Raw genomic sequence first — 12,553 nt, forward strand, 5'->3', positions numbered from 1 at the left:
GTAGTGTTTGTTACAGACATTGTGGGGTATTTTGTAAATTACATTAGTTTTGCTGGTTGTTGGTATACAGTCGTTTTGTGTTCATCAGTAACTGTCAAATTTGTGGGCTACCATGATGCCAAGAGGTCGGAGTAGTCTGGTTGTCATCTCTGAGATATCTTTGATGTATGATAGTGTGGCTCAGGTATCTAGGCGTGTTGTGTCTTCGTTGGGGTTTGTTCTTCAAGAATCGGCAGACTGTGTTTATCAGTACCTGTTATTCTTGAATAAGTATTTTTATTCTGCAGCTCGTCGTTCCTGAATGCTGCAGTGTGTTGCGGCCCATTTAAATAATATCCTGATGCAGCTCCGTTTGTGGGTATCTGGATGGTTGCTTCTGTAGTTAAGTATCTGGACTCTGTGTTGCTTTCTTGTAGATGCTGGTCTGCAGTTCTCCATTACTTGTTCGTTCCACTGTGACATCTAGGAAGGGGAGTCTGTTGTTCTCTTTTGTGAAATTTATAACAGTGAGGATGTTGTCCTCCTTGCATTTGAACTGCTGTAAATGCATATGTCACAAAGTTAGTCCTTTTTTTCCCTAAAAGCTGTTCCTTGGCTCTGTCTGTTCTTGAATTTTTTCAGAGGGGTAATAAACCAGGCTGGGCTTCTATCAAAATGGTTTGGTACAGAGATGAAAAGGATTTTGAGAGGCCTTTGTGTTTATATGTAAACAGATGAGACTTCAGGCCAAAGTGGTCATGTTTTAGAAGTAACCTGTATAATGAAAGGGGAGTGGTCAGCTCTCTAGCTGAGCAGTTCAGTTCAGTCCAGAACTGGCTGGGAGTTCAACAGTGAGCTGTGTGGAAACTCTGTTCTGCCCTTCTAACTTCAACCTGTGATTGTCTGACCCTTTTCTGTACTGTGTTTTAAAGGGAGTTTGCCTATTTGATCTGTTATGTATGTTTGGAACTGCATATTTAAGTCTAGTTTGGATAGACTGAGTTCTTTATTCTGTTCTCAATGTTTCATTGTGTAATTTTGTGAATTATATTTTTTTCTGTTTTTAAACTTGGTAGTCAATCTTGCTAACTTAATCCGGGTGATTTTCACAGTACACTTACTGAAACAAATTGCAAAGTTATAATCTGGGCTGCCTGCTTAAGAATGTTTTGAGTGGTCTGGCTGAGTCCTTAATGCATACAAGTCTCTAGTTCCTTGGTATCTTTCCCATGTCATAATAAAAATAGAATGTGGCCACATCCGCTACTATTTTCACCATTAATTACCTCTAGTACCTTGATTTTGTTCTGCTCTGGGTGTCATTTCTAATCTGATGGCAGTACATTGTTAAATACCTCCTTATCTGTTTTCGTCTTAACCAATGTCACTGCTTCCTTCACCTTTACTATTATGTAAGTAACAGACTTTTCTACAGCACAAATAAATGCAAAGATCTAACTTAGCCACACTCTCTGTATAATAAAAAAAACTCCTTTTGATACAGTTTGTGCATATAGCTATTATTTTAGATCAGCTTGTTTCAGAAGCTTAAGTAAAAATGAACCAGTTTTCAAGATTTGGCATGTTCTGTCTTTACTGCACTGTGTAGTTATGGAGGATAAGGAAATTGATGATATGCAATTGTTCTTTTGTGTATGTTATGTAAGCTAAGATTACAATTAATTTTAGATGAATTAGTAAGTTTATGATAGCTTGAATGGGAGTAGCATGTGTGAAATTTAGCCAGTACATAAAATAGACACTATGTGATATTAAAAGACTCATAAAGACTCAATTGTGTTAGGTGAATCTAGAATCTCTATTTGGCTACCTCCGCACAAGGTTACTGCCATTAGTTAATTTAACTATATTACCTTGGGTGCACTCGTAGTTCATTATAATAATTTTGTTTTCGTAATATCTCTCGTTAAGTTTATATGGTAAAAAGTACAGTAATGCATATTTTCTAATTATATTTGTATACTTTTGTAGTGTAACTTAGTGTAATAGAAATATTCTTTTTTACAGAAAATCAAGCAACTGGTTCAGGATATACGTCAACTAACGATCCTTGTGGAAGTTTTGGTAATGAAAGTAAATCTCTAGTTTCCATACATGCTTGTGCAGAACATGTAGACCAACATTCCACACCTGAATCTTTGGCTGACAGTTTCCATTTGGTGTCAGCTAATTGTGATTTAATCAACAAAACCTCAATGAGGAGAACTAAAAAAACAGTTGCAGCAACAAAATTAGTTTTTCCGAAGGAAAGGAGTTCATTGGCTTCATCTGATGGCACTGGCACATCAACAAGCTCATGTAATGTGCAAAGGAATAGAAAATATTCTGAAGGAGGATGTCTACAGGCTTTGGACCATGCAACACAGGAACTTAAAGGTTGTAATAATAAAAGGAAAGCAAATATAAATTTGCCCTCCCCAGGGCAAGCATCCAGCTCTGTTAAAGAAGGTGATATTGCAGAAATGAATTCCATATTGAATGTACATCATAAAAGTAATATCTCACCTTTGAAGCACAAATGTTCCTCTTCAAGTAAAAAAAATCCAACTAGCTCTAAGAAAAATAGTGACTTATGTAAACCCCAATTTGATCATGTAACACCTACTAGAAATGAATTATGTGAAGCAAGACCTTTTTCAAGCAGATCCCCTTGTGATTACACCATGTCAGAGGTATATGAGGATTTCTTTTCTCCTGGCAATTTGAATGGTCAAAGTAAGTCAAGACTACCATTACATGTGTTTCCACCTGAATCACCAAGTCCTCCCAAAATAAATTCTGTATGTGTTAAGCAGAAGAGAAAACTACAAGGAACTAATCAGCCAAGTTCTATAGCTAGAACAAAAAGAATGAAGGCTATGACAAATTTCAATGCTTCAGAGCAGCTGAATCCTGGTGTTTGTAATTCAAATGAATCTTTGAATATGATTACAGTAATTGACAATAATAACCCATATAAACAAAATGATGCACAACATCCAGTAGCTACAAGAATTCATAACCGAAGGAAGTTTTGTATAAAACAACTACTTGAACATTTTCTTGATGAATCAGAGGAATTGCCAAGCAATAAATTGTCTTTGAAGAAAGGGTCAGGTTTTCCCAAGGGTAATGGCGAAAGAAAATTTGATTTATTTTCAAATGATTCTCCTCCAACTTATTTTTATGATCATATGAGCGGAGTAAATCATTCATCAAATTTGCATAATGAAACAAAAAACAACACTCTAACTTCTCTAAAGTTTACCGATCAGTTGAATAAGGAGCAAAATGAAATGGAAAAAGTGCAACACCACCAAAAGAATGTGTTATCTAAAGAAATCTTAACTGCTGGCAATGATATGGAAGATAAGCATCTTCATGAACCCTGCCAAAGTACGTGATTACATTTGATTACATTTTGTAAAAAGCAATCAAATTGTTCCTTATTTATGCTATTATTGTTATCAGGTGGTAATGTCTGCTTGCCAAATAATGGAGTATTCTTCAGTCAGACTATAGTCATTTCTATATGATCAAAACCTATTCTTAACTCTAGCCGGAACAGTGGAAAATCTACATGTCAATTTTTGCCAACACAAATCTTAGAGTGAAAAGACCTATCATTGTTTGCATGGTCACCCTGAAAAAGAACGAATTATTTTGCTATCTATTTATTTTTCTGTTTTAAAGAAGTCTTTTTAAAAATTATTTAATACTGACAAATTTTAGCCCAACAGTATTACTGATATTTAGTTAAGGTATTAATATACAACTGCACATATTTGAATCAGATAACTTTCTTTATAGTTCCCCTTCATCACTTGTAACTGCTTTTTTTTATACTCAAGGTTGCTTTTGAAGTAAGTTACGCTTATTTGTAGACTTGCTTTTAAAGGATATTTAGAATACAGCTAAGGAATTCAAGCTTAAAAATCTTTTGTTTTGAAGTACAGTGAACAAACCTTAGCAGTGAATGATCCGCTGATAAAAAAAATTAACAGATTTAAATAATTTACAGAAATTAATTCATGCGTATAAGCCAAAGCAAAATTTCCATCTGATGTAGTCAGCCGGATCAAGCCACAATGTAGTTTTTCCTTGATTAATGTTTCGGACATATCCCTGTCCTTAACTGCCTGTGAAGTGTTATAACTCTCCCCGTGCTCTCTTCTGTTAAAGTTGTTATGGATAAATCACAGATTTCCAGATAAATAAAAGACATATAGGATAAGCTGGACAGATTTTACAATGGTCCAGCAAAGATTTACACAAAAACACCTGATTTGCTGGCTATTCAAGCTGCTACCAGCAGAGGTCACCGAGTAATGGTTCAGATTGAGCACCTCTATTGTTTTACGCTTCATCCATCTCCGTTCTGGTTATGTTGAGAAAACTTTTTAAAAACTAAGTTGAGAAATCGTGTACCTACAAAAGGCAACTAAGCTTGGTCTTTTCTCTATTTGGGATTAATTTTATTTCACTTGTAATATTTTATTTGTATGTACCCCAAAGCAAACAGGGTTTTATTTTACTTGTTTCACCTTATAGTTGTGTTGTAATTTTATATATTGTAAAGAGCAACCTGTTTTATCTTCCACATTTTGCTCGCCCCCATTTGCCCTTTGTTCCTTCACACTGAACTTTTGCTGTCCATTCCAATATCAGCTACCTTTTGCCCTTTGTTTTAATTTGTTTGCTTGGCTAACAATGACAGCATTCATTGGAAAGCCCAAAATTCCCTGAGGGCTAGCAGTCGACTGTAAAGTTCTGCCACTGCTGTCCATATGGTGAAGACACAGCCACACTTTAGTTGGTTTGAAAGATCCAAGATGTTGATCTGATAAAGATGGAGTGCTGATATATTTCAAAGTTATGTTGGTTAATTTGGAGAAAACCTTAGGGATGGTGCATTCAGTGCTGTTTCTTCTCCCTCTTATTGTATTGTGTGAGATCAGCCTTGGGAATGTAGAAAGATTGCACTACATCAATTAATAAATTGAGTAAAACCACTTGGAAAATTGTGTGCATGTAAATTATAACTTAACACAACTGATGCGCTCGGCATGCAAAGCGCATCACAGATTCCTCAGAATGGGGAGGAACCAAGAAACCAATGTTTGTGGATGACTGATGTTTGAATAATACTTTGAAAAAGGAAGAATTGTTTGATTGATACTCTGCTTTGAATTTAGAATTAATGGATAAAAGAGATCTAAGGGACAACCTTTCACGCAGAGGGTGGTACATATATGGAATGAGCTGCCAGGGGATGTGGTGTAGGCTGGTACAATTGCAACATTTAAGAGGCATTTGGATGGGTATATGAATAGGAAGGGTTTGGAGGGATTTGGGCTGGGTGCTGACAGGTGGGACTAGGTTGGGTTGGGATATCTGGTTGGCATGGACAGTTTGGACCGAAGGGTCTTTTCTATGCTGTACATCTCTATGACTCTGTGACGCGTTGGACTATTCTTTTGAGGCTGATGTTTGAAGGTCAATGATTCAAAGTTTTAATTGCACGATCAAAAAGACTGGAAATGCAACCAATTTGTTTAAAAAGTAGTTGCTGTCAGCTTTTCTTAACACAGTAAGCTATCCAGTATTTCATATTTTCTTGTTTACTTCTCTTATACATCTGCATTACTGACGCAGAGAGTAGTTTTAGCTAGTGCTACTCCAAGCCTTGTGTGAGATAAAGATATTTGGAATTGTTCTTTTGTTTTAAGTACCACCGGGCTGGTCGGGGAGGGTTTGGATGATGTAAAAATTTGTAGAAATGAATTTGCCAACTCCAATCGACTTTAGATTTGAAAACAATGAATCGAAATTTAACAACAATTGAAAGATAATACGCCTGTAGGTGGTGCTATAATAGCAATATACTGTCTTTTAATTGGTTATGACAAAAGCATACTTGACAGCCCTTCACTGAATGAACAGGTAACCTGTGCATCAAATCTTAAACAAGGTGGTATAGTCGGTTCTGCCATAGCGTGATAGTTCCGTTCTCATACGATCTTGTGTCATAAGAAAATTGCACAATACCCACACCATTTAAACTAACGGGCTGAAATCAATCTGTAGATTGCTTTGCTATAACGTGCATTTCATTAATGCCAATTTGTTGTAATGCATTTAGCGAACTGGGGGCACTGTTTCTAAGTGTAAACTGTTAAAATGTGTATTAGCTATAGTGCAATTCTAGCTCCATTAGTTTTAGTGGTGCTGCTGTTATGTGATTTTCTTAATCTTGGGATTGCACAAGAGTGGAGCTACCACCTTATAGCAATGCTAACTGTAATGCAAATCTATGAAGTAACATTGTTCAACTTGCCACTGCTTCAGCTCATCTACTGCTGAAATTCTTATCCTGCCACTTGAATCGGATATCCCAGCAAACTCTTGCCTAATCTCTCATGTTGTACTTTCAGTAAAAGTCATTCAAAATACTGTTGTCTTGTCCTTATCTGTGCCAAATCCCACTTGCTTATCACTCCTTGGCTTGTTGTCCTGCATTAACTTCATGTACAAAGTTTAAAAATCTCACAACACCAGGCTATAGTTCAACAGGTTTAATTGGAAGCACACTAGCTTTCGGAGCGACGCTCCTTCATCAGGTGATAGTGGAGGTCTCGATCGTAACACAGAATTTATTGCAAAAATTTACAGTGATGTAACGGGAATTATACATTGAAAAATTGATTGTCTGTTAAACCTTTCATCTGTTAGAATACAATAGTAGTTTCACTTCTTTCATTGGGAAATCACAAAACATTTTTTAAGTTGCATTCTCGGTTTAGCTGTTAACAATGGTGATAGCTAGACAATATGTTGAAGGTGAAAATGTGTTGCTGGAAAAGTGCAGCAGGTCAGGCAGCATCCAAGGAGCAGGAGAATCGACATTTTGGGCATGAGCCCTTCTTCAGGAATGAGGAAAGTGTGCCAAGCAGGCTAAAATAAAAGGTAGGGAGGAGGGACGTGGGTGGGGGGGCATTGGAAATGCGATAGGTGGAAGGAGGTCAAGGTGAGGGTGATAGGCCGGAGTGAGGGTGGGGGCGGAGAGGTAAGGAAGAAGATTGCAGGTTAGGAAGGTGGTGCTGAGTTCGAGGGTTGGGACTGAGACAAGGTGGGGGAAGGGGAATGAGGAAACTGGAGAAATGAGTTCATTTCCCTTGTGGTTGGAGGGTTCCTAGGCGGAAGATGAGGCACTCTTCCTCCAGGCGTCGTGTTGCTATGGTCTGACGATGGAGTCGTCCAAGGACCTGCATGTCCTTGGCAGAGTGGGAGGGGAAGTTAGTGTTCACCCACGGGGCGGTTGGTCTGGTTGGTGCAGGTGTCCCAGAGGTGTTCTTTAAAATGTTCCGCAAGTAGGCGGTCTGTCTCCCCATTATAGAGGTGCCCACATCGGGTGCAGCGGATGCAGTAAATGATGTGTGTGGAGGTGCAGGTGAATTTGTGGCGGATATGGAAGGATCCCTTGGGGCTTTGGAGGAAAGTAAGGGGGGGGGAAATGTGTGGGTGCAAGTTTTGCATTTCTTGCGGTTGCAGGGGAAGGTGTGGGGAGTGGAGGCTGGCTTGGTGGGGGGTGTGGACCTGACGAGGGAGTCACGAAGGGAGTGGTCTTTTCGGAACGCTGATGGGGAGGGGAGAGAAATACCTGGTGGTGGGGTCTGTTTGGAGGTGGCGGAAATGACGTCGGATGATACGATCTATATGGAGGTTGGTGGAGTGGTAGGTGAGGACCAGTGGGGTTCTGTCCTGATGACGATTGGAGGGATGGGGCTCAAGGGCAGAGGAGTGGGAAGTGGAGGAGATGCGGTGGAGAGCATCGTCGATTACATCTGGGGGGGGTAATTTCGGCCTTTGAAGAAGGAGACCATCTGGGTTGTTCGGTATTGGAACTGGTCCTCCTGGGAGCAGATGCGGCGGAGACGAAAGAATTGGGAATATGGGATGGCATTTTTAACAGGGGGCAGGGTGGGAGGAGGTGTAGTCTAGGTAGCTGTGGGAATCGGCCGGTTTATAGTAAATGCCCGTGTTGATTTGGTTGCCCAAGATAGAAATGGAGAGGTCTAGGAAGGGGAGGGAGGAGTCTGAGACGGTCCAGGTAAATTTGACGTCAGGGTGGAAGGTGTTGGTAAAGTGGATGAACTGTTCAACCTCCTCGTGGGAGCACGAGGCAGCGCCGATACAGTCATTGATGTAGTGGAGGAAAAGGTGGGGAGTGGTGCCAGTGTAGCTGCGGAAGATGGACTGTTCCACATATCCTACGAAGAGGCAGGCATAGCTGGGGCCCATGTGGGTGCCCATGGCAACTCCTTTGGTTTGGAGGAAGTGGGAGGATTGGAAAGAGAAGTTGTTCAGAGTGAGGACCAGTTCAGTCAGTTGAAGGAGGGTGTCAGTGGAAGGGTACTGGTTGGTACGGTGGGAAAGGAAGAAGCGGAGGGCTTTGAGTCCTTTGTGATGGGGGATGGAGGTGTACAGGGACTGGATGTCCATGGTGAAGATAAGGTGTTGGGGACTGGGGAAGCTTTCCGAAAAGGCCATTCCTTCTGTGACTCCCTCGTCAGGTCCACACCACCCACCAACTTAACCTCCACTCCTGGCACCTTCCTCTGCAACCGCAAGAAATGTAAAACTTGCGCCCACACCTCCCCCCTTACTTCCCTCCAAGGCCCCAAGGGATCCTTCCATATCCGCCACAAAATCATCTGCACCTCCACACACATCATTTACTGAACCTGATGTAGCCTCCTCTATATTGGGGAGACAGGCCGCCTACTTGCGAAACACCTCTGGGACACCCGGACCAACCAACCCAACCACCCCGTGACTCAACACTTCAACTCCCCCTCCCACTCTACCAAGGGCATGCAGGTCCTTGGACTCCTCCATCGCCAGACCATAGCAACGCGACGGCTGGAGGAAGTGCGCCTCATCTTCTGCCTAGGAACCCTCCAACCACAAAGGATGAATGCAGATTTCTCCAGTTTCCTCATTCCCCTCCCCCCACCTTGTCTCAATCCCAACTCTCGAACACAGCACCACCTTCCTAACCTGCAGTCTTCTTCCTGACCTCTCAGCCCCCACCCCTACTCCGGCCTATCACCCTCACCTTGACCTCCTTCCATCTATGGCATTTCCAATGCCCCTCCCCCAAGTCCCTCCTCCCTACCTTTTATCTTAGCCTGCTTGGCACACTTTCCTCATTCCTGAGGAAGGGTTCATGCCCAAAACGTTGATTCTCCTGCTCCTTGGATGCTGCCTGACCTGCTGCACTTTTCCAGCAACACATTTTCAGCTCTCATCTCCAGCATCTGCAGTCCAAATTTCTCCTAGAATATGTTGAAGGTGTTAGCCCCCTATGTTCTGTCTATGCCATGATGTTTAGATTGATTCTAATCTAAAAAGTGAGATAATGGAGTTCTGCATGAATGCGTGCAGTTTTTGAGCAAAGTACAATGTAACTCTGCAAGTTACATTGAGGAATACTTCAGTGGTCCAGGGCATTCAGCCTCAGACCTTCGGGTGACTATCCTCCAAGGTGGACTTCGGGACAGACAGCAGAGAAAAGTCGCTGAGCAGAGGCTGAGAGCTAAGTTCAGTACCCATATGGAGGGCCTCAGCCGGGACCTTGGGTTCATGTCACATTACAGGTGATCACCATTGCACTACACACGTGCATACACACACACACGTACACACAGACACCCACACACACACACACACCCTTATAGACACACACTCCCACACTCACACATGCACCCCCTCACAGACTTAAGACACTCTGCACTCACTACACACACACACACACACACACACACTTTCTCACACTCTCAATTCCCACCCCCGACAGACAGACAGACACACACACACACACACACCGATGAAGACCCACATGCACACATATATCTTGTAGGGTGAATTTGTGTTCCAGAGTTACATTGTACTTTGCTCAAAAACTGCATGCATTCATGTTGAACTGAGCTCAAAAAGCGCATGAATTTATGTAAAACTCTGTTATCTCACTTTTTAGATTAGAATCAATGTAAACGTGGCATAGACAGAGAACACAGGGGGCTAACACCTTCAACATATTGTCTAGCTATCACCATTGTTAACAACTAACCCGAGAATGCAACTTTAAAAAAATGTTTTGTGATTTACACATGAAAGAAGTGAAACTATCACTGTATTCTAACAGATGAAAGGCTTAACAGACAATCAATTTTTCAATGTATAATTTCAGTTGCATCACACTGTAAATTTTTGCTATAAATTCTGTTACAACCGAACCCTCCACTATCACCTGATGAAGGAGCGTCGCTCTGAAAGCTAGTGTGCTTCCAATTAAACCTGTTGGATTATAACCTGGTGTTGCATGATTTTTAACTTTGTACACCCCAGTCCAACACCGGCATCTCAAAATCATAACTTCATGTAAGCAGCGTCTACCTTTCTAGAATTGTCATCTTAATATTGGTATCCCAGGTCTTTTCCCTAGCTTCCCCCATTCGCCCAATCACTGTACTTTCCTCGTGTCTCAGAACCCCTGAGTTACTTAACTCCTCTAAATTTGGTCACTTGAGCATACGTAAAAACCTTTGCCAAAAGTTTGGGAAAAGAACAGTCTACCCTAATGTTACATTATTTGAATGGATGTCAAATTTTGCTTTATAATACTTCTGTGAAATGATTTGAGATGTTATCTTCTTTAAGGGCACTATAAATAAAATGGCTGCTCTTTGCCTTGGATTCGTGCTGTGCCAGTCATCTTTATGCCTGTATATTTGCTTTAATCTACTTGCTAGCTCAACCCACTCTATATTCAGTATTTCTCTTCACATGATACAGACCACCAAAGCTGAATTGGAATTATTTTACAACATTCTTTCTCCTTTTGTTTTCCTTTTCTACCCTCATTCTCTCTCAATTTCTTCTACTTGCGTTCACCACTTTATTCCCCCACTCGACCTCATGGCTTTTCATCTGTTTGCTGTATGTTTTCTTTCTTCTCCTGTCCTTTTCTGTGAACTGCTGCATTGCTTCTATTATGGACATCCTTCAACCTGAAAAATTCAAAGTAACCTTGACACATCTAACAGTGACGCAAGGCATCTGTGAAACCTAAAGTGGAAATCAGCATTTCACATTTGCAGGTTTTAGCATAAGATGGTCTGCTGGATTCCAATCCCTTCTTTATTTGTAAAGAAATGATGTTATATACTCATCTTTGATAAAGCTGTTGAAGGTCCTTTTCATCTAAATTAAATTGACTATCTTAACAATAAATTTTGAATTTGCATCGAAATTTGAATGGATTTGAACTTAAAAAGATCACAGAACATTTTATCAATGTGTGAAGGAACTTTAACCATTTTGCAGTACAGGGGTCCCCGATTTATGAACATGTAGACTTATAAATATTCATATGTGCCAATGCAATCCAATACAAGGATGTAATTTTTTAAAAGATCCAACATATGAAAACTTCCTCTACTTTAAAAACAAGTACTTTATATTGTTCTACATTATGTTCTAACTTGTGTACATTTCTACTTGAGAATGGAACCTGGGGATTACCTGTAATTTTAAAAAAAAGAAAGCTGGAGGTACTCAACTGATCTAACAACATCAATGGAGAGAGAAGCAGTTGATGTTTCAAATCTATGACTTTCATAGCCAAAGGTCAATTCAGATGCTGCCAGATCTGCTGCACTTTTCTTGCATTTTTGTTTTTATTTCACAGTACCAGCTGTATTTTGTACCCTCTTTACCACACTGGAAAACATCTACTTTTGTTTAGAGGTGTAAATGGCCCTGACCCTCAAAGCTTCCTGGCTTCATTCATGATCCTTGTACTTTGTGGTAATTTGTGCAAATAAAACACAATTTGATCTGTCTGAAATATAGTTTCCATATACATTCAAATTTGCTTTTATAACTGCATATTGGATGTGGTGGGATGGCACAGGGACTCGGTGGGTTAGCACTGCTGCCTCACAGCGCCAGGGACTCTGGTTCAATCCTGGACTAGGGTTCAATTCCCGCCTCGGGCATCTGTCTGTGTGGAGTTTGCACATTCTCCCCGTGTCTGCGTGGGTTCCCTCCAGGTGTTGTGGTTTCCTCCCATAATCAAAAAGTGTGCAATTTCATGAATTGGCCATGCTAAATTGCCCATAATGTTCACAAATGTTAGGTGCATTAGTCACTGGTAAATGTAGAATAATATGGTAAGGCAATGGGTCTGGGTGGGTTATACTTTGGAAGGGTGGTGTGGACTTGTTGGGCCGAAGGGCATGTTTCCATACTGTAGGGATTCTTTGATTCTGTACAGGTCTGAATTAAGTTAGGTTGTTCTTTTCCAGGTCATAATAAGAAGTATACAACTGAACTAACACGTACTACAATTGGATGCAAAAGGAAGACGAAAAAGGTTGGTATCTCGCATTTATTTTGATTCCAAACAATTAATTTTGTTTGGCATAAGTGCCAAGGCAAGATTTTCCCTGTCCTTTTGGGTTATAGTTCTTTTAAAACTGATGCTGAGCTCACTTTTTATTCGTATTGG

The 12,553-nt window shown here is 40.6% G+C and overlaps 1 protein-coding gene across 2 annotated transcripts in view; it reads left to right on the forward strand.

Annotated features, from left to right (window-relative positions):
* The window catches only part of mcph1 (microcephalin 1), a 308,959-nt gene that overhangs the window by 34,371 nt on the left and 262,035 nt on the right, over window positions 1-12,553 (forward strand). Inside the window, exons 8-9 of one of the 2 annotated variants that reach the window (XM_060821596.1) lie at window positions 2,008-2,064; window positions 12,351-12,418. In XM_060821596.1, the coding sequence (XP_060677579.1) occupies window positions 2,008-2,064; window positions 12,351-12,418 (125 nt within the window). The other variant, XM_060821593.1, reaches the window with a different exon arrangement.

This window comes from Hemiscyllium ocellatum, chromosome 3, assembly GCF_020745735.1.
Source record: "Hemiscyllium ocellatum isolate sHemOce1 chromosome 3, sHemOce1.pat.X.cur, whole genome shotgun sequence".
NCBI lineage: Eukaryota > Metazoa > Chordata > Chondrichthyes > Orectolobiformes > Hemiscylliidae > Hemiscyllium > Hemiscyllium ocellatum.